The 25,295-nt window shown below is 42.9% G+C and overlaps 1 protein-coding gene across 5 annotated transcripts in view; it reads left to right on the forward strand.

Moving 5' to 3' along the window:
- Positions 1 to 25,295, forward strand: part of dgkg (diacylglycerol kinase, gamma) — a 527,377-nt gene that overhangs the window by 129,730 nt on the left and 372,352 nt on the right. For 3 of the 5 annotated variants that reach the window (XM_072578849.1, XM_072578848.1, XM_072578853.1), the window contains one exon: positions 11,389 to 11,409. The exons of the other annotated variants lie outside the window; for them this stretch is intronic. In XM_072578849.1, the coding sequence (XP_072434950.1) occupies positions 11,389 to 11,409 (21 nt within the window). The remainder of the gene's footprint in view (positions 1 to 11,388; positions 11,410 to 25,295) is intronic. 5 annotated transcript variants of the gene reach the window in all.

The raw sequence follows: 25,295 nt of genomic DNA on the forward strand, positions 1-25,295 counted from the left end.
CTATGACTGGAATTAGGGCTGAAAAATTGATCCAAATGAGATCTTCCATTGAAAATTAATTTTCCTGATGTTAATTCTATTTGCCCCTGTACATGTGCTGTCACACTTGGGTTTTCCAGGATTTTCTGTTTGTGTTTTGAGTAAAATCTGAATTAACTTCAAAATATTTTACTTGAGATGATTGTGGTACAGCAAGACAATGAATTGTAGGAACTATCAACTCTTGGTTAGTGAAGGATAACACATATTTATGTGTATGACTAACAGCAGAATATTCCTCCTAAGATGAGTCTGAAAATAATGAGCTCACATTTTATGATAATCAGAGTGTGTAATTAAAATAATTTTGCATGTAATTTATTCCGAGGACTTCAGTCTGAGCACTTATAACCTTGCTTGATGGCTGCTTTACATCAAAATAGAGAAGTATACGCTATTTAGCGCAGCACTGGAACAGACCTTTCAGCCCTTCATGTATGTGCTGATCACGATGCTATTCTAAATGAAACCTATCTGCCTGCACATGGCCTGTATCCCTCTATCCCTTGCCTGTTCATGTATCTGTCTAAATGCCTCTTAATTGTAGCTCACGTATCTGCTTCTACCACCTCCCCTGGCAACATGTTCCAGGTACTAACCATAAGACATGGGAGCAGAAATTAGGCCATTTGGCCCATCGAGTCTGCTCTGCCATTCAATCGTGGCTGATGAGTTTCTGAACCCCGTTCTTCTGCTTTCTGTCCGTAACCTCTGATCTCCTTGATAGTCGAGAATCTATCACTATCTTAATCATACACAAAGACCCGGCCTTCACAGCCTTTTCTGGCAACGAATTTTGCAGATTCGCCACCCTTTGGCTGAAGAAGTTTCTCCTTAACTCCATTCTAAAGGGTCTTCCTTTTACTCTAAGGCCACACACTCTGGTCCTAATCTCTCCTGCCAATGGAAACATCTTTCCAAAGTCCTCTCTGTCCAAACCACTTAGTATGCTGTAAGTTTCAATTACATCCCCCCTCATCCAGCTATGTTGCACAAGGCAATAGTAGCAAAAATTTGGTACAAACTCAATGTATTCCAGAGACATTGTGTCTTTGAGTGCATGCCACAAAGAGAGAATATTTTTCACTGATACTGCTACAAATAAAAGCTGGATTACATTATGGCTTTGCAAAACATTTTAGAAATAAAATATATAATAGCAACAAATGCAAATGACCTCCACTGTATGTGATAGTAAGTTGTTCCAAAATGCAACATTTAATCAGTTTATTGTTATGCCATACACTTGAAGGTCTGTAATTCATTACTTGGTGAACTACTGAAATTTGTCGTGTTCTGAAAACCAGGAATGTTATATTCTATGTTTAAACGGTGTTGTTATTAATTTCCCCCCTTGTATGGAGCATCTATGAAGAAAAAAGCTACAACAACTATGTAACATTTTTCTAGCAGGACCAGATATTGAGCTTAGTAGAAAGAACAGTGCCCACAACACTCGGTTCTCACTGTGTGTGAACCTAAAATGCAGGCACACTAATTATTTCCATAACTGCTTAACTGACCTGGCATTTACTTCTAGCACTGTGTTGATATTTCAGATCCCCAGCATCTGCAGTATTTTGGTTTTTGCTATGTCATTTGTTCAGACTCCTTTCACGTAATGGAAGAATAACTTGTCACTTTGTCAAATGTGGGTAATGATATCATCATGTGGATCACATTTATTTGAAAGTTTAAAATTATAGTTGAAAAATGTCACCGACTCTGTTGTTGGACTCTCCTAAAATACTGGAGCTGGATTACTTGATTTGAATCCAGTTTTTACATAGTCCTTGTACTACAGTAGGACGTTGTAAATCAGAGCAGGAGAAACTGGTGAGCAGCAATTCACCTCACTATCACTTCTACTGATAAATCACAAATTAGTAGATAGCTTTGGTCAACTGTGTGGTGGTACTTAATTGACGTGGTGGTTTCTTATAATACTTGGCGAGAGGGGGGAAAAAAAAAGGTATGTGACCAGTTCCAATTGATGTTGTTGTGTTTATTTTGAAGAAAATTTAAGCAGGCTAATTAAACTACGGGGAAAGCTTCCCAGGAATGAACCTTCGTTATCAGGTTTCTGTGTTTCCACAGATATTGGACTATCAAAATCTCTTGCCTCACAAGATTACAGTGGCTGCGTTCCAATACATCCTAAGTATGTGTTCTGTTTACTGTGAACAGGCCGAAGTGACCTTAAAAACAATGTGAACTGAAATGCATAGTTGTACGAGAACAACAGCAACAACAACAGCACGATTTAGGGCAGGGATCAGGATTGAGGTGGTGGGGGGGGGGGGTTGGAGAGTTTATCATAATTTTTGCCATTGGTTAATGTTTTTCCTGAGCTTTCCCAGTAGATTACTGAATCATGGAGTTATACAGCACAGAAAAAGATCCTTTGGGCTCAACACATCCATGTCAACCAGATTTCCTAAACTGAACTAGTCCCATTTGCCTGCATTTGGCCTATATCCGTCTAAACCTTTCCTATCCATGTCCCTGTCCAAATGCTTTTTTCAATGTTGTAATTGTATTTGCCTCTGCCACTTCCTCTGACAGCTCATTCCATACATGCACTATCTCCTGTGGAAAACGTTGCCCCTCAGGTCCCTTTTAAATTTTCCCCTCTCACCTTAAACTTATGCCCTCTAGTTTTGGACTCCCCCACCCTGGGGAAAGACATTGGCTGTTCATTTAATCTATGGCCCTCATGATTTTTTAAATTTAAAAAAGGAGCCCCTTTAGCCTCCTATGCTACAGGGGGGAAAAAAGTTCAAGCCTATTCAGCCTCTCCTCATATCAAAAACCCTCCAGTCTCAGTAACATCCTTGTAAAGCTTTCTTGCACCCTATCCAGTTTAATAACATCCTTCTTAAAGCAGAGTGGTTAGAATTGTATGCAGCACTCCAAATGTGGTCTTACCAATGTTTTGTACATCCGTAACATGATGTCCCAACTCCTGTACTCAGTGCTCTGACTGATGAAGGCAAGTGTACCACCTTCACCACTCTGTGATGCCACTTTCAAAGAACTATGTACCTGTACCCCCATATCTCTCTGTTCAACAACACTGACTGAGGCCCCACTATTAAGTCCAAATTCTGCCCTGGTTTGTTTCAAAAAATGCAAGACCTTGCATTTATCGAAAATTTACCCCATTTGCCATTCCTCAACCCACAGGCCCAGTTGATCAAGGTCCTGTTGTACTCTTAGATAACCTTACTATACCACCAGTTTTGGTGTCACCTGCAAACTTACTAACCATGCTTCTTATATTCTCATTCAATTCGTTTAAATAAATGATGAAGAACAGTAGACCCAGCACAAATGCTTGGGTAGGTAGAGAATATCTTAATCATGTAGCATTAAACCAGCACAACTCTAGCACAGACTAGTTGGTCCTTTCTTACCCAGCACTTTTTTTAAACGGTGCATGGTTGGATAATGTAGGTAACTGTCTACTGTGCTTCTTGCCCCTGGGAACTGAGCTAGTGGCACAATATAAACATGTTTCTCCCTCAGTAAATCTATTGTATGCCATTAAAAGATTTTCTATTGTGTTTATTGAGCATGTCAACAACCAAAACTGGCAGCTGGGAAAAGAAACAACTGATCTATTTAGCTTTTCCTAGTTATAAAACATATGCAAATTGTGATAGAGTCAAGCAGATTAGAGAATCAACCACACAGCTCAGAGTGGAATGGGAAGAAGGGATTTTGGTTCATAGAGCACTGGTTCTGGGGAAAGACAGCTGCTTTATTGGGATAAGCTCCACTGGAGCTGAGCTGGGATCAGCAAACTGATGAATTTTACAACTTGAAATATGGCCTGGCTTTTAACTAAAAGTGGGATGAGGGAAATGCAATGGTTCAACATTTCCAATAAAAATATGCTGTAAAACAAAATTGTAGCAAGTTAGTTATTTGAAAATGATAAAATCTTATGCTGTGAAGAACAGTTGTGAGCCTGAGGATTAGGAAAGTGTTAGAAACCTGGAATGGGCAACCCATAAATTTGACTTTTGTAAGGAAGGCTAGGGAGTAACCTAGTCAAGAATAAAATGAAAAGTTCTTTTTTCTAATGTATGAAATACATGTAATAAAATGAATGAAGTAGCAGGAAAAAATAGATACATAAGTTAGAAGAGCTTTTATAACTAAATAAAAAAAGCTGGTGTTTAATTGCTTAACAGTAACTCAGAAATTCTCCTACAGCATAAGAAAATTGTTGAGATTTTGAATGAATACGTTTTGACTTAACAGCATACACAAGTTACATATCAGAAATAAAGCATTATTAAGGTGTTAGTAAGAGCCTTTATTAATTAATGTCTGGATTTAGACGTGTTATGGATGCAGCTGATGGGTGCTACTGGACAAATCTGATGGATAACTTTCTTTTTAGTTAATGTGAAGGTCATTTGCTGAAGCATAGCCTCACATGAAGCTGCAGGTTTTGTTTTAACAACAGAGCAGAAGTTTATTACACAAAAGAAGGAAACAAATAAACCAAGCTATCTAAATATAGAACACTGTTTGAACAGTCTTCTAAAACACAGTCAAACAAAGCCTATTTTCAGATACTGTCAGTTACACAGACTCCAATCCAGAGACATTATCCCTCTATATCCAATCTTTTAAATTCAATTTAACTGATTTTTCCTGTGAACCGTGGAGTCTTTGATCAAAACTCAAGAAATTCACACCTTTTAAATATCCTGCTATTTTATGATCAAATACTCCTAATTTGAAAGATCCATCAACTGAACTTCAACACTGATTTAGCTATTCTTTCCCTGATTGTCCAATACGATATGATACTGCACTCTGACGCTCATGCATATGTATCATCCCCCCCCCTGACCCCCCCCCCCCCCCCCCCCCGGTCCTGCATTACTGACATTATAAACCAATATTTATAAACACGGTCCTTTTAATATTAAGCTGATTTTGACAGCTTAGGGCTGTGTGTTGCTTAATGGTCACCAATTTTGCATGTCCTTTGCAGCATTTTAATATAGCTGTTGTGGTTCTGTTCGCCGAGCTGGGAATTTGTCTTGCAAATGTTTCGTCCCCTGTCTAGGTGACATCCTCAGTGCTTGGGAGCCTCCTGTGAAGCGCCTCTGTGCTGTTTCCTCCGGCATTTATAGTGGCCTGTCTCTGCCGCTTCCGGTTGTCAGTTCGAGCTGTCCGCTGTAGTGGCCGGTATATTGGGTCCAGGTCCAGGTCCAGGTCATCAACAGATGCCTAAGGGAGAGACAATGGAACGAGGACATGCTGCAACCCAAAGGACTAACCACACTACCATACATCAGGAGCATTTCTGAACTGACAGCCAGACTACTGCGACCACTAGGACTCATAACAGCACACAAACCAACAGCCAAGCTCAGACGACAACTCACCAGAACAAAGGACCCGATACCCAACATGAGCAAGACTAATGCAGTGTACAAAATCCCATGCAAAGACTGCACAAAACACTACATCGGACAAACAGGAAGACAGCTAACGATCCGTATACACGAACACCAACTAGCCACGGAACGACACGACCAGCTATCCTTAGTAGCCACACACACAGACAACAAGCAACATGAATTCGACTGGGACAACACTACCATTATAGGGCAAGCCAAACAGAGAACAGCCAGGGAATTCCTAGAGGCATGGCACTCATCCACAGACTCTATCAACAAACACATCGACCTGGACCCAATATACTGGCCACTACAGCGGACAGCTCGAACTGACAACCGGAAGCGGCAGAGACAGGCCACTATAAATGCCGGAGGAAACAGCACAGAAGCACTTCACAGGAGGCTCCCAAACACTGAGGATGTCACCTAGACAGGGGACGAAACGTTTGCAAGACAAATTACCAGCTCGGCGAACAGAACCACAACAACGAGCACCCGAGCTACAAATCTTCTCCCAAACTTTGAATTTTAATATAGCATATGTTGACTCTGTTTCCTTCCAGAGTTTATATTCTGAAATACGATACATTGACATTCCACTTCCTTAACATCTGACATTTATCATTTTAGGATAGTACAGACTAAAATACATAAAGGTATCTTGCACATTCTTAAAAATACTTTAACGTATTATGTGAACCCTTATGAAATATTTAATTTCCAGCACATTCAACGCTGCCATTCTACAACTATTTTAATATAAATGACCAGATCCATATTAAATTTGATATTTCATTGTCCCTCCATTACAATGTGTTAATTTAGATACAGTAGGTTAAACTTCTTCTCTTCAGTTATAAAATCAAAGAATCTCTACAGTGTGGAAGCAGGCCATTCAGCCCATCGAGCCCATGCTCTCTTCCCCCCCCCCCGGCCCCAAGAGCATCCCATCCAGACCGACCCCCTATCCTATCACTGTAACCCTGCATTTCTCATGGCTAGTCCACCTAACCTGCACATTTTTGGATTGTGGGAGGAAACCGGAGCACCCGGAAGAAACCCAACCAACATGGGGAGACAGTGCAAACGCTGCACAGATAATCGCTGGAGACTGGATTCAAAGCCAGGTCCTTGGCACTGTGAGGCAGCAGTGCTAACCACTGAGCCACCAGGCTGCCCAAATAATTATGAAGAACAGTAGTACTGGACTTTGTGTTACCTCACAGATGCTGCCAGACTCAGAATTTTTCCAGCAGTATTTCTAGCATACCTGGTGTTTTGCTTTTAGTTTAGATTGAACTTTTTTTTATTCAAATGCCATGAAGACTTTTAGAAGTTGTTCTTACCAAAATGCAGTCAACATCATTAAAGCCAACATTAATTGCATCCTTTCAATGACATTTTCATCATTTAACATATCTGCATTTACTGTAGTTGTATTTGAGGAGATTCAATAAATTGTCACATAAATCAGCATGTCAGAGCTACAGTGATCCCTCCAGCCTCAATTCAACCTTTCAGTATTATCTCTTATCAGTCTAACATAATTACACAGCAGCTGAAAGCACACACAGACCATCAAGCCTACTCCATCAGTCAGTGTAATCATACCGACCCTGGTCTACAACCAAACTCTCCCACCCATTGTCCAAGGTCTGTACCTCACCTTCAAATGTGAGAGATCACCATTAGCATCAGGATGCTATGAATCCATTCCACTTACGCAGGAAGCAGTGTTAGAAGAATGTTCTTTTTATCCAAAGTACTTTCTCATTTGGTGGAAAAGAATGATCGTTATTGAAATTAACGATCATTCTTTGAGTCATTCTATTGAATTCTATTGATCATTCTATTGAATTCTTTGAGTCTTCATACACTGGTTGAATAACTGGATGCAAGGAAATTCTGTAGCCGGAGTACCCAGAACACCTCAGCTGAAAGCTCTGTGAATTGGAAGTGGTACTTCAAACCATCATAATACTTGCATTAAGCCACCTAATCCCAGAAAGTTAATTTAGTACAATGGAGTGGCTGTGACACCAGAATAATTGCAACTGGCTAAAACAACAACTTTCAAAGTTTCCTGTATGGTGTATACTCTGCAAATGATTGACATTCTCATGGTAATTCCTGTACTTACCCCTGACTAATAATATTAGCTACTCAAAGTAAATGTTGCTATGACTGCAAGAAAATCTTAATTTTAATAACTAACAGAAATATTTATGAAATTCTGGATATTCACTTCACTGACTGTTGTAAGACCCCATTAGATTGTTGGGTATTAGGGAAGTTATGGAAGTTTGTGTCTATCCACATTACCAGTTTAACACCAAAACAGCCAGCTGAATATTTACCCATCATCAAGGGAAACAGTTTTGGGAAAAAAGGGCACAAATGAGGCCCACACCACCTGGGGGTAAACTTGCTGGGTGCTTTGCCATACCTTGTGCTCTAGCAGCTGTCAACAAAGTCTGAAGTGAAGAAAGCAGCAGCCACAATCATCCCAAGTTTCAGAAAAGCAACTGTCCATGAGGTAGGCTAGGGAGGATGAATGAGAGGATTTGGCCAATCCTACTCAGCCAGTGATTGATTGATTGTCCAAAATCATAATATGCATTGGGTGAATGTCCTGCTGACTATGAAGATTTGCATACTCAATTGGCTGCTGTGGACACAAACTGTCCAGATTGACTGGTCACTCTCACTACCTGGTAATGCAGTATAGGTGGAAGAAACCTGGCTTTATCTATTTAAGGAACATGGAAAATTATCTTGCTTCAATTGTATAGGGATTTAGTGAGAACACACCTGGAGTATGGTTCACAGTTCTAGTCTCCGTATTTAAGTAAGGACTTGCATTGGAGGCATACAGTGAAGGCTAATTAAATTGGTTCTTGGAAAGAGAAGGCTGGCTGATGTTGTGAGGCTGAGTTCATTGGGCCAGCGTTCTGTGGTTTGGTAGAACGAAAGGTGATCGCATTGAAATATACAAGATTCTGAAGTGAATTGACAGGGTGGAGACCTGAGATTGTTTCACCCCACTGGGCAAATTGACGACATTGGCACAGTTTTAGTAATTCCTGAAGAAGGGCTCATGCCCGAAACGTCGATTCTCCTGCTCCTTGGATGCTGCCTGACCTGCTGCGCTTTTCCAGCAACACATTTTCAGCTCTGATCTCCAGCATCTGCAGTCCTCACTTTCTCCTAGATAGTTTTAGTATAAAACATCAATAATTTCAGACTGAGATGAGGAGAAATTTCTTCGACCAGAATGTTGTGCTGTTAGTCTTTAGGGAATATGAGGGTTATGGACTGAAGGTTGGAAGATGGGGTTAAGTCTTGATAACTTTGAATGGAACTAGCCTGAAGTATTATATGGCATCCTCCTGCTTCTGTTTGTGTTAATATTGGACTTGTGTAGCTTGATGTGGTACTTAACAATAAAAATTAAGGAAGGTTTGATTCTTGTTAGTCAACTACAATCTTTGAAGTCTCAGGACTGCCACAGTTAAGCTTTACATTTCCAGGTTAAGTTAATGACAAAGATACTAGTATTCCCATTTAGAGTCATAGAGATGTACAGCACGGAATCAAGCCCTTTGGTACAACTCATCCCTGCCGACCAGATATCCTAATTCAAAGTTTGGTAGAAGATTTGTAGCTCGGGTGCTCATTGTTGTGGTTCTGTTCGCCGAGCTGGGAATTTGTCTTGCAAACGTTTCGTCCCTTGTCTAGGTGACATCCTCAGTGCTTGGGAGCCTCCTGTGAAGCGCTTCTGTGCTGTTTTCTCTGGTATTTATAGTGGCCTGTCTCTGCCGCTTCCGGTTGTCAGTTCGAGCTGTCCACTGTAGTGGCCCATATATTGGGTCCAGGTCGATGTGTTTGGTGATAGTCTGTGGATGAGTGCCATGCCTCTAGGAAATCCCTGGCTGTTCTCTGTTTGGCTTGCCCTATAATGGTAGTGTTGTCCCAGTCGAATTCATGTTGCTTGTTGTCTGTGTGTGTGGCTACTTAGGATAGCTGGTCGTGTCGTTTCGTGGCTAGTTGGTGTTCGTGTACACGGATCGTTAACTGTCTTCCTGTTTGTCCGATGTAGTGTTTTGTGCAGTCCTTGCATGGGATTTTGTACACTACATTAGTTTTGCTCATGTTGGGTATCGGGTCTTTTGTTCTGGTGAGTTGTTGTCTGAGCGTGGCTGTTGGTTTGTGTGCTGTTATGAGTCCTAGTGGTCGCAGTAGTAATTATCCTAATTTGCCACTAGTCCCATTTGCCAGCACTTGGCCCATATCCCACTAAACTCTTCCCATTCATATACCTATCCAGATGCCTTTTAAATGTTGTAATTGTACCAGACTCCACCATTTCCTCTGGAAGCTCATTCCATATATGTGCCATCCTCTGTGTGGAAAAGTTACCCCTTAGATCCCTTCTACTCTTTTCCCATGTCACCCTAAACCTATGCCTCCTAGTTCTGGACTCCCCCGCCCTGGGGGAAAGACTTTGTCTATTTACCCTGGCCATGCCCCTCATGATTTTATAAACCTCTATAAGGTCACTACTTGGCCTCCAGTGCACCGATGAAAACAGCTCCAGCCTTTTTAGCCTCTCCCTGTCATTCAAATCTTCCAAACTTGGCAACATCCTTGTAAATCTTTTTGTGAAACTTGAAAGGGTACAGAACATCCTTTTGATAGGAGGGAGACCAGAATTGCACACAATATTCCCAAAGTGGCCGAACCAATGTCATGTACAGCTGCAAGATTACTGGTCTGATATCAAATAAACCTATAATTCTGCATGGGCCTTGTGAGGAGAAACAGCAAACTTCATTTTGGTAGCCTCCCAGCTCAATACCCAGTTTAACAGTATTCTCGTATCTTGCTTGAAGAGTCATCTTTTAGGTGATGCATTTTTACAATGATGTGAATCTTTCACGACCCATTGAACTAATTATTAGATGTAGTCTCAAGGGAGCCATAGTGCTGATTTAAACATAATGAGGTAAAACCATTTCCTTTTTCAAAAACAAAGTATGCTAAAAGCATGTTATATCACTGATGTCATTGCACAAAAAGATCAGCCATGATCTTACTGAATGGTGGACCAGGCTCGAAGGGCCAGATGGCCTACTCCCACTCCTAGTTCTCATGTTCTTATGTCAGCTGGGACTCTTTTGATAGCATACTTGCCTTTGTGTGTGAAGGTATGGGTTCAAGACCCATTCCAGCTCACTTGATCACCAATATCAAGGCTGACATTCTCATTTAATACTGAAGGAATGCCGCCCTTCTGGAAGTGTCATTTTTCTGATGAGATATCAAACCAAGATTTGTGTGCTGTTTCATGTTGGATGTAAAACATTGCTTCCAAAGGGAAGGGAGTCCATTCTGCTGTCCTGGACCGTGTTTATCTTTGTATAATCCCAGGTGCTCTGGTTGCATGGTTATTGTCACATTGATTATGGGAGCTTGTTGTACGTAGGTTGGTTCCCATATTTACTACATTATGACTATGCCTCATCTTCAAATGTATTTCGTTGACTGTAAAGCATATTGGGATGACTAATGTTGGAGATTTAATTGCAAGTCATTTTTTTCTTTCATTTTCATTTGGCTATTGTTCATATGCACAATTTAAGCCATTGCATGTTTAAAAAATAACTCCTTGCTAAACATCATTTCAGGATGAGGGTGCCCCTTGAAGGAGTGAAGGGTTATGGAAACATAATTTTCTCATCAGTGAACGATGGCTGTACTATGGTTGGCACAAATCTGCACATATGCAACCTACCTAACGTTCTAAGATGAAGTCAATTCTGTCAGTAATTTCTACTCTTTTGCAGATCTTTCTGTTACTGTTCGTTAACCTGTTTCTTTCTTGTTTCTTTCTCTCTGTCCTTCAATTCACACAACTCCGCAGAAGCAAGATATTCTAAATCAAGTAAGCATGTTATGATTATTGTTTTTCTATCTAATGCTTACATTTTACTTTTCACATTGCATTTAACCTCAGCAGTTTTTGTGGAGGGTTACCAAGATTTCAGTGCGATCACTTTGAAACTTGCTTGGAAATGACGGAAGTGGTTAAAAAATGGTAACATCTGTGATCTTATACTTTCCTACATCTTAAATCGTCGATTTGTATTTAAGTAAGTAAACACATTTGAGTTTAATGAACAAATCAGTAAGTGGAACAGCTCCACATTAATCATTTTTTAATTACAAACTGAAAGATATAGATAAAGTTTTTCCTGTTATTTAAATGTTATCTTCTATTACTCAGTTGAGTTCTCTCCCTGGATAGAAAACTGTAAAAGTGCAGGAAGTGAATAAATTGTAGGTATACAATTTCAAGGTTTTTTTTGTTATTTGTTCATGGGACATGGGTACTGCTGGCTGGAGTTTCAGAATTTTGATCTAGTAACACTGAAGGAACTACAATCTATTTACATTTTGCTTGAATAAAAATGTGAATATTGCTTTCATTTTGAGTTTCAACCTATTCAAAATTAATAAAAGCCAGGTTCTCTGGACAGTGAGAGCCTGGTCCACCAATTAGACACTCCTGCTAAGTCAGGTCAATGGAGGAGGCCTGACAGAATCAAGTGTATTTCAGGCATTTAAGTGACCAGCATCTGGCCTTCCCAGTGGTGAAAGTCCCACCTACCAATAATCAGAGGTTGGTAGCTCTTTGCTGCCACCAGTGAGTGTGGCAGCTGGGAGTAGTGCACCCACCAGACCCCAGTCTAACTTATGACCAGAGATTGAGTAATAGTGAGTCATAGAGATGTATAGCATGGAAACAGACCCTTTGGTCCAACCCGTCCATGCCGACCAGATATCCCAACCCAATCTAGTCCCATCTGCCAGCACCCGGCCCATATCCCTACAAATCCTTCCGATTCATATACCCACCCAAATGCCTTTTAAATGTTGCAGTTGTACCAGCCTCCACCACTTCCTCTTGCAGCTCATTCCATACACGTACCACCCTCTGTGTGAAAAAGTTGCACCTTAGGTCCCTTTTATATCTTTCCTCTCTCACCCTAAACCTATGCCCTCTAGTTCTGGACTCCCCAACCCCAGGGAAAAGACTTTGTCTATTTATCCTATCCATGCCCCTCATCATTTTGTAAACCTCTATACGGTCACCCCTCAGCCTCCGGCGCTCCAGGGAAAACAGTCCCAGCCTGTTCAGCCTCTCCCTGTAGCTCAGATTCTCCAACCCTGGCAACATCCTTGTAAATCTTTTCTGAACCCTTTCAAGTTTCACAACATCTTTCCAATAGGAAGGACACCAGAACTGCACGCAATATTCCAACAGTGGCCTAACCAATGTCCTGTATGCTGCAACATGACCTCCCAACACCTGTACTCAATACTCTGACCAATAAAGGAATGCATACCAAATGCCTTCTTCACTATCCTATCTACCTGCGACTCCACTTTCAAGGAGCTATGAACCTGCACTTCAAGGTCTCTCTGTTTAGCAACACACCCTAGGACCTTACCATTAAGTGTATAAGTCCTGCTAAGATTTGCTTTCCCAAAATGCAGCACCTCACATTTATCTGAATTAAACTCCATCTGCCACTTGTCAGCCCATTGGCCCATCTGGTCCAGATCCAGTTGTAATCTGATGTAACCCTCTTCGCTATCCACTACACCTCCAATTTTGGTGTCATCTGCAAACTTACTAACTGTACCTCTTATGCTCACATCCAAATCATTTATGTAAATGACAAAAAGTAGAGGACCCAGCACCAATCCTTGTGGCACTCCACTGGTCACAGGCCTCCAGTCTGAAAATCAACCCTCCACTACCACCCTCTGTCTTCTACCTTTGAACCAATTCTGTATCCAAATGGCAGGTTCTCCCTCTATTCCATGAGATTTAACCTTGCTAATCAGTCTCCCATGGGGAACCTTGTTGAACGCCTTTCTGAAGTCCATATAGATCACATCTACTGCTCTGCCCTCATCAATCTTCTTTGTTACTTCTTCAAAAAACTCAATCAAGTTTGTGAGACATGATGTCCCCTGCACAAAGCCATGTTGACTATTCCAAATCAGTCCTTGCCTTTCCAAATACATGTACATCAGGATTCCCTCCACCAACTTGCCCACCACTGAGGTCAGGCTCACCGGTCTATAGTTCCCTGGCTTGTCTTTACTGCCCTTCTTAAACAGTGGCACCATGTTTGCCAACCTCTCGTCTTCCGGCATCTCACCTATGACTATCGATGATACAAATATCTCAGCAAGAGGCCCAGCAATCACTTCTCTAGCTCCCCACAGAGTTCTCGGGTACACCTGATCAGGTCCTGGGGATTTATCCACTTTTAACCGTTTCAAGACATCCAGCACTTCCTCCTCTGTAATCTGGACATTTTACAAGATGTCACCATCTATTTCCCTACAGTCTATATCTTCCATATCCTTTTCCACAGTAAATACTGATGCAAAATATTCATTTAGTATCTCCCCCATTTTCTGTAGCTCCACACAAAGGCCACCTTGCTGATCTTTGAGGGGCCCTATTCTCTCACTAGTTACCCTTTTGTCCTTAATATATTTGTAAAAAGCCTTTGGATTCTCCTTAATTCTATTTGCCAAAGCTATCTCATGCCCCATTTTTGCCCTCCTGATTTCCCTCTTAAGTATACTCCTACTTTCTTTATACTCTTCTAAGGATTCACTCGATCTATCCTGTCTATACCTGACATATGCTTCCTTCTTTTTCTTAACCAAACCCTCAATTTCTTTAGTCATCTAGCATTCCCTATATAACTACCAGCCTTCCCTTTCACCCTGACAGGAATATACTTTTTCTGGATTCTTGTTATCTCATTTCTGAAGGCTTCCCATTTTCCAGCCGTCCCTTTACCTGTAAACATCTGCCTCCAATCAGCTTTCAAAACTTCTTACTGGATTAGTGGTGCTGGAAGAGCACAGCAGTTCAGGCAGCATCCAGCAAGCAGCGAAATCGACGTTTCGGGCAAAAGCCCTTCATCAGGAATAAAGGCAGTGAGCCTGAAGCATGGAGAGATAAGCTAGAGGGGGGTGGGGGTGGGGAGAGAGTAGCATAGAGTACAATGGGTGAGTGGGGGAGGAGATGAAGGTGATAGGTCAGGGAGGAGAGGGTGGAGTGGATAGGTGGAAAAGAAGATAGGCAGGTCGGACAAGTCAGAGCAGAGGAAATGACCTGGGAACTGCAGTGGGAGAGGGACTCCCTGAGATTCTTGTAGAGAGAGGAGGAAAACTTCTTCAAGGCAGGCATGCTGCAGTGGGAGAGGGACTCCCTGAGATTCTTGTAGAGAGAGGAGGAAAACTTCTTCAAGGCAGGCATCCTTGCAAGAGGATTCGCAGTAGGGTTTTCCCTACTGCGAATCCTCTTGCAAGGATGCCTGCCTTGAAGAAGTTTTCCTCCTCTCTCTACAAGAATCTCAGGGAGTCCCTCTCCCACTGCAGTTCCCAGGTCATTTCCTCTGCTCTGACTTGTCCGACCTGCCTATCTTCTTTTCCACCTATCCACTCCACCCTCTCCTCCTTGACCTATCACCTTCATCTCCTCCCCCACTCACCCATTGTACTCTATGCTACTCTCTCCCCACCCCCACCCTCCTCTAGCTTATCTCTCCATGCTTCAGGCTCACTGCCTTTATTCCTGATGAAGGGCTTTTGCCCGAAACGTCGATTTCGCTGCTTGCTGGATGCTGCCTGAACTGCTGTGCTCTTCCAGCACCACTAATCCAGTATTTGGTTTTCAGCATCTGCAGTCATTGTTTTTACCTTTTCAAAAGTTCTTGCCTAATACTGTCAAAATTGGCCTTTCTCCAACTTAGAACTTCAACTTTTAGATCTGGTCTATCCTTTTCCATCACTATTTTAAAACAAATACAATTATGGTCGCTGGCCCCAAAGTGCACCTCCACTGACACCTCAGTCACCTGCCCTGCCTTATTTCCCAAGAGTAGGTCAAGTTTTGCACCTTCTCTAGTAGGTACATCCACATACTGAATCAGAAAATTGTCTTGTACACACTTAAGAAATTCCTCTCCATCTAAACCTCTAAACCTTTAATACTATGGCAGTCCCAGTCGATGTTTTGAAAGTTAAAATCCCCTACCATAACTACCCTATTATTCTTACAGATAGCTGAGACCTCCTTACAAGTTTGTTTCTCAATTTCCCTCTGACTATTGGGGGGTCTATAATACAATCTCATTAAGGTGATCATCCCTTTCTTATTTCTCAGTTCCACCCAAATAACTTCCCTGGATGTATTTTCGGGATTATCCTCCCTCAGCACAGCTGTAATGCTATCCCTTCTCAAAAATGCCAGTCCCCCTCCTCTCTTGCCTCCCTTTCTATCCTCCCTGTAGCATTTCTATCCTGGAACATTAAGCTGCCAGTCCTGCCCATCCCTGAGCCATGTTTCTGTAATTCCTATAACATCCCAGTCCCATGTTCCTAACCATGCCCTGAGTTCATCTGCCTTCCCTGTTAGGCCCCTTGCATTGAAATAAATGCCATTCAATTTATTAGTCCTACCTTGTCCCTGCCTGCCCTGACTGTTTGGCTCACTTCTGTTCTCAGCTGTACCCGTCTCAGATTGATCTCTTTCCTCACTATCTCCCTGGGTCCCACCCCCCCCCCCCACCCCCCACCTTACTAGTTTAAATCCTTCCAAGCAGTTCTAGCAAATTCCCTGCCAGTATATTAGTCCCTTCCAATTTAGGTGCAATCCATCCTCCTTATACAGGTCACTTCTACCCCAAAAGAGATTCCAATGATCCAAAAATGTGAATCCTTCTCCCATACACCAGCTCCTCAGCCATGCATTCATCTGCACTATCCTCCTATTCCTGCCCTCACTAGCTCGTAGCACTGGGAGTAATCCAGATATTACTACCCTTGAGGACCTGCTTTTTAAATTACTGCCTAACTCTCTCTAATCTCCCCTCAGAGTCTCAACCTTTTCCCATCCAATGTCATTGGTTCCAATGTGGACAATGACTTCCTGCTGGCCCCTCTCCCCCTTGAGAACTTTCTGCACCCTTGAGACATCCTTGATCCTGGCACCCGGGAAACAACACACCATTCTGCTTTTTCTTTGCTGGCCACAGAAATGTCTGTCTGTATCTCTGACTACAGAATCCCCTAACACAATTGATCTCTTGGAAGCCGACATACCTCTTGTTGCATTAGAGCCAGTGTCAATACCAGAAACTTGGCTGGCCATGCTACATTCCCCTGAGAATCCATCACCCCCTACATTTTCCAAAACAGCATACCTGTTTGAAATGAGTATATCCACAAAAGACTCCTGCCCTAGGTACCGACCTCTCTCACCCTTCCTCGAGTTAACCCATCTATATATGAGACTCCACCTCCTTCATATAACTGCCATCCATCACATGCTGTTTTGTTACAAATTCCTCATTGCTTCTATCTGTCTCTCCAACCGATCCACTCGATCTGGTAAGATTCGCATCCAACAGCATTTATGGCAGATATAGTCCACAGTAACCCTTAAACTCTCTTTAAACTCCCACATCTGACAAGAAGTACATATCACTGCAAAGGCCATTTTTGCTCCTTCACAATCTACAGACCCGGAAAATAACACCATCTTATTCCTCTACAAACACTGCCCCAGGTTAAATTAATAGCTATGGCTTATATTTTAAGTTTAATGAAGAGACTTATCTCCAAAAACATATAATCAAGGAAGAATCCACTATACTCACTACTGCAGCCTCTCTCTTGGTCAGACTCTTAAAACAACAATTAACTTCTCTGATTCTGTGCTGTGAATTTCGCCCAACAGTTCCTCCAAGATTAGTTGTGAATTTCAATGTTTGTTCATTTTCCCAGATGTACTCCGATGTCCAGCGATACACTAATTCAAACAGCAAAGGCAGTAACTGTGCCTCTCTCTTGCGCTGTCTCTCTCTCTCTCTTGCGCTGTCTCTCTCTCTCTCTCTTGCGCGCTGTCTCTCTCTCTCTTGCGCGCTGTCTCTCTCTCTCTTGCGCGCTGTCTCTCTCTCCCTTGCGCGCTGTCTCTCTCTCCCTTGCGCGCTGTCTCTCTCTCCCTTGCGCGCTGCCCCTCTCTCGCTCTCTCTCGCGCCCGCTCTCTCGCTCTCTCTCTCGCGCCCGCTCTCTCGCTCTCTCTCTCGCGCCCGCTCTCTCGCTCTCTCTCTCGCGCCCGCTCTCTCGCTCTCTCTCTCGCGCCCGCTCTCTCGCTCTCTCTCTCGCGCCCGCTCTCTCGCCCTCTCTCTCGCGCCCGCTCTCTCGCCCTCTCTCTCGCGCCCGCTCTCTCGCCCTCTCTCTCTCGCCCTCTCTCTCTCGCCCTCTCTCTCTCGCCCTCTCTCTCTCGCCCTCTCTCTCGCGCCCTCTCTCTCGCGCCCTCTCTCTCGCGCCCTCTCTCTCGCGCCCTCTCTCTCGCGCCCTCTCTCTCGCGCCCTCTCTCTCGCGCCCTCTCTCTCGCGCCCTCTCTCTCGCGCCCTCTCTCTCGCGCCCTCTCTCTCGCGCCCTCTCTCTCGCGCCCTCTCTCTCGCGCCCTCTCTCTCGCGCCCTCTCTCTCGCGCCCTCTCTCTCGCGCCCTCTCTCTCGCGCCCTCTCTCTCGCGCCCTCTCTCTCTCGCCCTCTCTCTCGCGCCCGCTCTCTCGCCCTCTCTCTCGCGCCCGCTCTCTCGCCCTCTCTCTCGCGCCCGCTCTCTCGCCCTCTCTCTCGCGCCCGCTCTCTCGCCCTCTCTCTCGCGCCCGCTCTCTCGCCCTCTCTCTCGCGCCCGCTCTCTCGCCCTCTCTCTCGCGCCCGCTCTCTCGCCCTCTCTCTCGCGCCCGCTCTCTCGCCCTCTCTCTCGCGCCCGCTCTCTCGCCCTCTCTCTCGCGCCCGCTCTCTCGCCCTCTCTCTCGCGCCCGCTCTCTCGCCCTCTCTCTCGCGCCCGCTCTCTCGCCCTCTCTCTCGCGCCCGCTCTCTCGCCCTCTCTCTCGCGCCCGCTCTCTCGCCCTCTCTCTCGCGCCCGCTCTCTCGCCCTCTCTCTCGCGCCCGCTCTCTCGCGCCCGCTCTCTCGTCCTCTCTCTCTCGCCCTCTCTCTCTCGCCCTCTCTCTCTCGCCCTCTCTCTCTCGCCCTCTCTCTCTCGCCCTCTCTCTCTCGCCCTCTCTCTCGCGCCCGCTCTCTCGCCCTCTCTCTCGCGCCCGCTCTCTCGCCCTCTCTCTCGCGCCCGCTCTCTCGCCCTCTCTCTCTCGCCCCCGCTCTCTCGCCCGCTCTCTCGCCCCCGCTCTCTCGCCCGCTCTCTCGCCCCCGCTCTCTCGCCCGCTCTCTCGCCCTCTCTCTCTCGCCCGCTCTCTCGCCCTCTCTCTCTCGCCCGCTCTCTCGCCCTCTCTCTCTCGCCCGCTCTCTCGCCCTCTCTCTCTCGCCCGCTCTCTCGCCCTCTCTCTCTCGCCCGCTCTCTCGCCCGCTCTCTCGCCCGCTCTCTCGCCCTCTCTCTCGTGCCCGCTCTCTCGCCCTCTCTCTCGCGCCCGCTCTCGCGCCCGCTCTCTCGCGCCCTCTCTCTCTCGCCCTCTCTCTCTCGCCCTCTCTCTCTCGCCCTCTCTCTCGCGCCCGCTCTCTCGCCCTCGCTCTCGCGCCCTCGCCCTCGCTCTCGCTCTCGCTCTCTCGCTCTCTCCCTGCACTGTCCTCACCATGTGCTTCCTTTGTCTGCTCTTCTCCCTTTTAAACTGCTGTTGTTTTGACTTTTTTTTTCCCAAAGTTCCAAAACAATGCAACAGCATATAAAATAGTAATTGCTGCTCCTGGAATTTGAGGAAATCACCTCCAACACCTAAAGTACCTCAAAAAAAAGGCGCAGCTCTTACAGCCAGAAATTTTTCCTGTCCTCTATCTTGGATTACCCTGAATCCTTCTTGGTGATCCTGGATCACTGGAGAGTGGGGACAATAGGGTCAGAGGATTGGATTTCAATGATGGCCTCATTCTGGTAACTGATCCCTTGATCAAGTACAGATTGTCTATTCATGAGGTTTGACCTGGCAGCACATTGATTGGCCGCCTGAGGGCACAGAAAGCTATGTGGCCCCTACTTAGTCCCTCAATACCACTAAATTGCAAGTTTCTTAGGGTTAATGGGTGTCAGCTGGTTCATTTGTTCGCCGAATTAATATCGCCCCCATGCTGACAACTATGAATCCTGTGTGAACTCATCCTGGCCTCTGACCGAATGATGAAAGTTATGCCACCACAAGGAGACTGAAGCCAGGCCTTGCCCCATGATTAAGTTGGCTCAGCTTCCATGTTTCATACCGTGACAGGCTGCATTGATCTAACTTGCACACACTTAGCAGTAATATTATGGGATAATTGAAATACTGACACAATATTATTTGACAATAAGAAATCGGAACACGAGTAAGCTGTTCAGCCCCTTGATCCTATTCTGCCATTCAGTAGGATCATGGCTGATCTGATATTCCTTATATCCACTTTCCTGTTCTTTCCCCATAATCTTTGATTCTGCTATTCTCAACAATCTATCTATCTCGGGCTTAAATATATGCAAAGACTTTATGGCAAGGAGTTCTGAAGACACTCAACCCCCTGAGAGAAGAAATTCTTCCCAGTCTCAGTCTGACATCGGTGCCTGTTTGTTCTGACACTACGTCCTCTGGTCCTAGACTGTCCCATGAGGTGAAACATTCTCTCAGCATTAAGCCTGTCAAGCTTCTTAAGAATCTAATGTGTTTTATTGAGATCATCCCTTATTCTTCTAAACTCCAATGAGTAAGTCCTAATCTGTTCAATCTTTGCTAATAAGACAATCTCTCTCTGCCACAAATCATCCCAGTGAATCTTCTCTGAACTGCCGCCAATGAAATTATACCTTTCCTTAAATTAGGGGACCAAAACAGTATTCTAAATGTAGTTTCACCAGCACCTCAAACAGTTGCAGTAAGACTTCCCTACCTTTATACTCCAACGTCCTCTGAAATAAAGGCCAACATTCCATTTGCCTTCCTGATTACCTGCTGACCTTATGTGCTACCTCTCTGTATTTCATGTGCAAGTACCCAAGGATCCTAGGATGCAAGCCATCAGGGGCAGAGGACTTATCTGCTTTTAGCCCCAGTAGTTTGCCTAATATTACTTCTCTAGTGATAGTATTTAGTTCCTCCCCTGTATTCTTTAGTATTAATGGGGCATTTGAAGTATAAGTAAAGACTGATGCAAAATACCTGTTTAACTCTCCTGCCATTTTCTTGTTCCCCAAAGCAGTCTTCCCAGATTCATTTTCTAAGGAACCTATGTTCACTTTGACCTCTCTCTTCCTTTAAATATAGATAAAGAAACTTTTTTTTTGTTAATTTTTTATATTCCTTGCTAGTTTGCACTTGTTTCTTTTCTATCTTGTTTTGGTTGTTCTTTGGATTCCGAATTTATTCATAATTTAATGGAGAGCTATGAATTGCATTTCTTCAAGGAAAAAATACAAATAGCAAACCTGTCATGAGGAAATTAGACTGCTTATGTCTGTTTTGAATGTACTTCATTGTTCTGGGTTAAAAACCTGCCATGTTTAATAAGCCAAGTAATTCTACGTTCTTAAAAAATATTGTTGACTCTTCCTTTTGGGGAAAAAAAAGAACAATTGCATGTTAATGTGAAATAGTTAAAACAATACTCATAACACAGTTTACGCGTGATAGTTTTCACTGTAACAGTAATGGTCATGACAGTCACAACCAAGATGAAATGCATCTTAGTGACTAATCATCAGAATTATAGTTTGGTCCCCTCACATCTTCATCTAACTGTTTCATTATCGCATAGTTATCCTTTATCCAGGCATAGCTATCAGACAAATGAGCATAATTATTACATTGTCACAACATATCAATCGCAATCACTTCTGAATACAGTGTTGCCCTCTACATAATGTATATGCCAATTTATCAACTGATTATTTTTTAATTATGAACTTTAATTCAAGATGAAAGAAGTAACATCAATTAATATAACAACATTTTTCTAGGTGTTGCTTTTCACTAGAAAGTGAATAAATCTCCTGTGACCTGATATAGTGAATAGAAGTCAATGGTTGTTTATTAATTGACAATACATTAGCAGTGATTTACGTCATACAAGAAGTTGATTTTTTTTTAATAAAGTACAGAGGTGTCAGTAATCTTGCTGGGTTAAAATTCCAATGGATAGTGCTTGACAGTAACATAATTGAAATGTTTACAATATCTGTATCTTTTAATTTGTCTTTGAAAGACAAACTTCTTTCTTTCACTCTGTCATACTTTCTGAAGTAAATAAGGGGAGTTTTAAAGGCAGCAAACAAGGCTGTTTAAGGTGCTTGCAGACAGTTAAATCCTCTCAAGATTATATTAGATAAGGACCTAAACATCCTCCACCATCTTCTAGATTTCTTTTGATGGTGAAGCAAGTGAGCAGAGCACCAGCCCGTTGGAGCTGTTGCATAAGTATTGAAAATATTCATGGAGGTCATGAACTTCCACTTTTTAAATGTACTGGGCCTGATGCCAGCAAACCCATTTCCTGGACTGTCAGTAACTCACCAAGATAAATATGACAACTCCACCGTCAGAGTCTGTTCCTTTGGTGAAATGGAAGAGCTGCAGCCAAGACCAGGGGAGAAGCTGGTGCACACAGTACAACTGAGAGTATGCATTCACTGCTTGACAACTTCTTGGAAGTAAGATCACGCGCCTTGCACTTCCCTGAACTGAGGAACAGGAGGAGTGACACCAGCTCCATCTCCTCAGCCCCATGCTGCTCCACACGGTGAAAGGGATGGATGCAGAGATCCAACTTTGAAGGATACAAAGCCCAGCTGCTTTTTTTTTACAAGCAGAGAATCCGCTGTCTGAATGTGTGATGTCCAGTGCTGTGTGAGACCGATTATTTCAGGGCAAGTTGTCATTGACATCTGCAACTTCATTGGCCAGCACCAGCTCCTTGATGGGAATTAAGAATGCCTGAGAATTCACTGAAAGCCCTATCCTCACCTCAGTCTATGGTGATCTGATGGTTTGCTCAGTGCTATTCTGCAAGGAGAGAAGGCTGCATTGTGAGTTTTAGAAATGGATTTTGTGGAGAGGAGGAAAGGGCAATGTTTGGGAAGGAAAGAGAGAGCACAATAAACTGCTGAGGTTCAGTCTAGTCTGAAGAGATAGGGATTTGAGAAAGAACTTGAAGAGAGAAGAATGAACAGAGTTGCAAGTTGTCAGTCGGAGGGTGTGCAGAACAATTCTGGGAAATGATATCAAATGTGAAAATGTTATACCTCTCCCATTTCTGGCATGCCTGAAATCCTTGATTATTTAGGTGCATCGCCTCCAGGTTGGAGGGACCACACTTTTACTGCCGATTTCCTTGGTCACTTCAATTTGTGCCTGCTCGGTTATAGAGGTTGCCTGCTTCCTCCCGTCATTAGCTCACCACAATTCCTCAGATCCTGCATCAGGACCTTCAGATAAGAGTCAGACTTTTGGGAAGTAGTAGTCTCCATTCTCCTCTACATTCCTGTGGTTGTTTCAGTTTCAGAATCCCTTGGACAAGGGATTCTGAAACTGAAACAAAAATCTCCTTGACAAGAAATCCTTCCTTTGACAAAACACTGTCATCCCATCTGTCCTGTCCAATTGCTTAGAGAACCCAGAGATACTAATACTTTGACTTGATTGAAGAGCCATAGCAAAGCCTATTCCAGTTGTCAACAAGCTTCTGATCCATGACAATCCTCTCCGTTTCGGCAGGGACCATCGATTTGAAAATTCAGCCCACTGGTTAGATTCGATTTTAAAAAGTTGACTTATAATTCTGTTCATTCAACGGAGATCTATGTACTAAAATTTCAATTCCAAATACACCATAGATACGCTGAGATAAACTAAAATGAGACATGTTTTGACTTTTCAACTTGGACAAATCTTCGTTGAAAAATAAAACAAATTGTTACCTTTCCTCGTGTTTGAGGTGGGTCAGACACCGCTTCATGCCTTTTTGCTTCAGGCACGATTAACCTTCTCTTTAAAAAGAAGCATCCACATAAACTTCGTCTGAATAAATCAAAATATTTCAATCAGATTTTCCTTTTGAACAATTAAAATCAATAAAAAGAGATTCACTGGAAGCTAAAACCATTTTCTCACTCGAGCTGACAGAATACTATTTTCGTTGACATTTCCATTTCTTTGGGGGCTGCAAATTATTTCTTCTAGAAGAAAGTCTCTGAGAGTACAATTTGATTTTGTCACATAAAGTTGGATGTTGGCTCACTGTTTTTAAATACAACAGGCATATTGCACAACAAAAATGTTGCATTTCAAAGTCAGATTTATTCAAATTGTTCAAAACATATGTTGAGTGTTTTGCAGTTGCTTTGGTAACATACACGTTGTTGCACCTGAAGAAACATTCTTCTTGGAGATTTCATGATATCATTGTGGCAGGATTAATCATCTCCGTTGAATTCGTACAGAAACAAATATGACAAGAAGATATTATTCTATTTGTATAGTATATTGGTGGGGCAACACTTAGAATATGCTGGAGATTCTGAAATCTCATAAATGGTCAGGGAAGAGGCTAGGAAAGATTTCAATTGACACTTAACCTATCCAAAAGAAACACAATGATGTTTGGAAGCCATGGAAAAATTGAGCTGATTGTCAAATTGGCCTCCCTTCTCCAAGACGTTTGAAATTATTCTGACCTTTCATACGATCCAATGCTGTTGGCAAAAGAAAAGATGAACCGAACTGATTAATTTTGAACTACCAGCATGTACCAATATGTCACAAAACACACTTGGTTAACTCCAGCCAGTAATGCTACATTTATTTTTTTAAAATATTTGACCTAGAAGTACATACAACCTATTGTTCACTTTAATATACACTTCAGCCTTACTATGAATAGGTTCATCAGAGCTAGATGTATGTTATGTTATTGGAAACAATTGTTGCATACCATAACAATTATTATTACTATTTTATTATGTGCTTGGTTACAATAAACATTCACACCAGTTCACTAGAGGTCAATTGAGGAAATCACAGTCGATGAAGTGTTGAATAATTAGTATTGGAGTTTGTAATTAGCGTTCAGGCTGTCACTTTGCTCTGGTGTAGGTTTCCTTGTGATACATTCAGCAGAATATGCTCAGCATTTAGCTGCATCACCAAAAAAGTTCAAAGAAAGTACAGCACTCAACCCAAAATTAAGCAAATACACTTTGTGTATAGAGAGGGTTAGTCTATCTGAATTGTGGAAAAGTATTGTTTCTTTTAATAAAAAATTCGTAACTAAGATTGAATATTTTTGAACTGCATTATCATCTTAATTATGATCTGCTTGTCAAAAGTAGATTAACAACTTTCTTGTCTGTAACTAGGATATGATAGAGTGTACTTCCTTCCTGATTTTATAATGGCATGGCTGAAAATTGAGTGAATCTTGACCATAATGTCATAAGTACAGAAATTTTAAAAAACACAACACCAGTTATAGTCCAAAAGGTTTATTTGAAAGTACAAGCTTTTGGAGCATTGCTCCTTCATCACTTAGATTGGGGCTGTAGGTTTTGAATCATTAATATGCAAATCCCAAAGCTACTTTCAAGTCACATTCCCGAGATAACAAGATATTATTTCAAAAAGTGACATTCTCAGCTCAGACAATGCGTTAAAGGTATGAGGTTGGAGTCAGTATGTATCCCAGCCATGGGTCACACGAGTTTTGTTTCCAAAGTAGGAATTGATAAAATGTCACAGTCAGTCCATGTGACATTTCAT

This window comes from Chiloscyllium punctatum, chromosome 10, assembly GCF_047496795.1.
Source record: "Chiloscyllium punctatum isolate Juve2018m chromosome 10, sChiPun1.3, whole genome shotgun sequence".
In the NCBI taxonomy this organism is placed as follows: domain Eukaryota; kingdom Metazoa; phylum Chordata; class Chondrichthyes; order Orectolobiformes; family Hemiscylliidae; genus Chiloscyllium; species Chiloscyllium punctatum.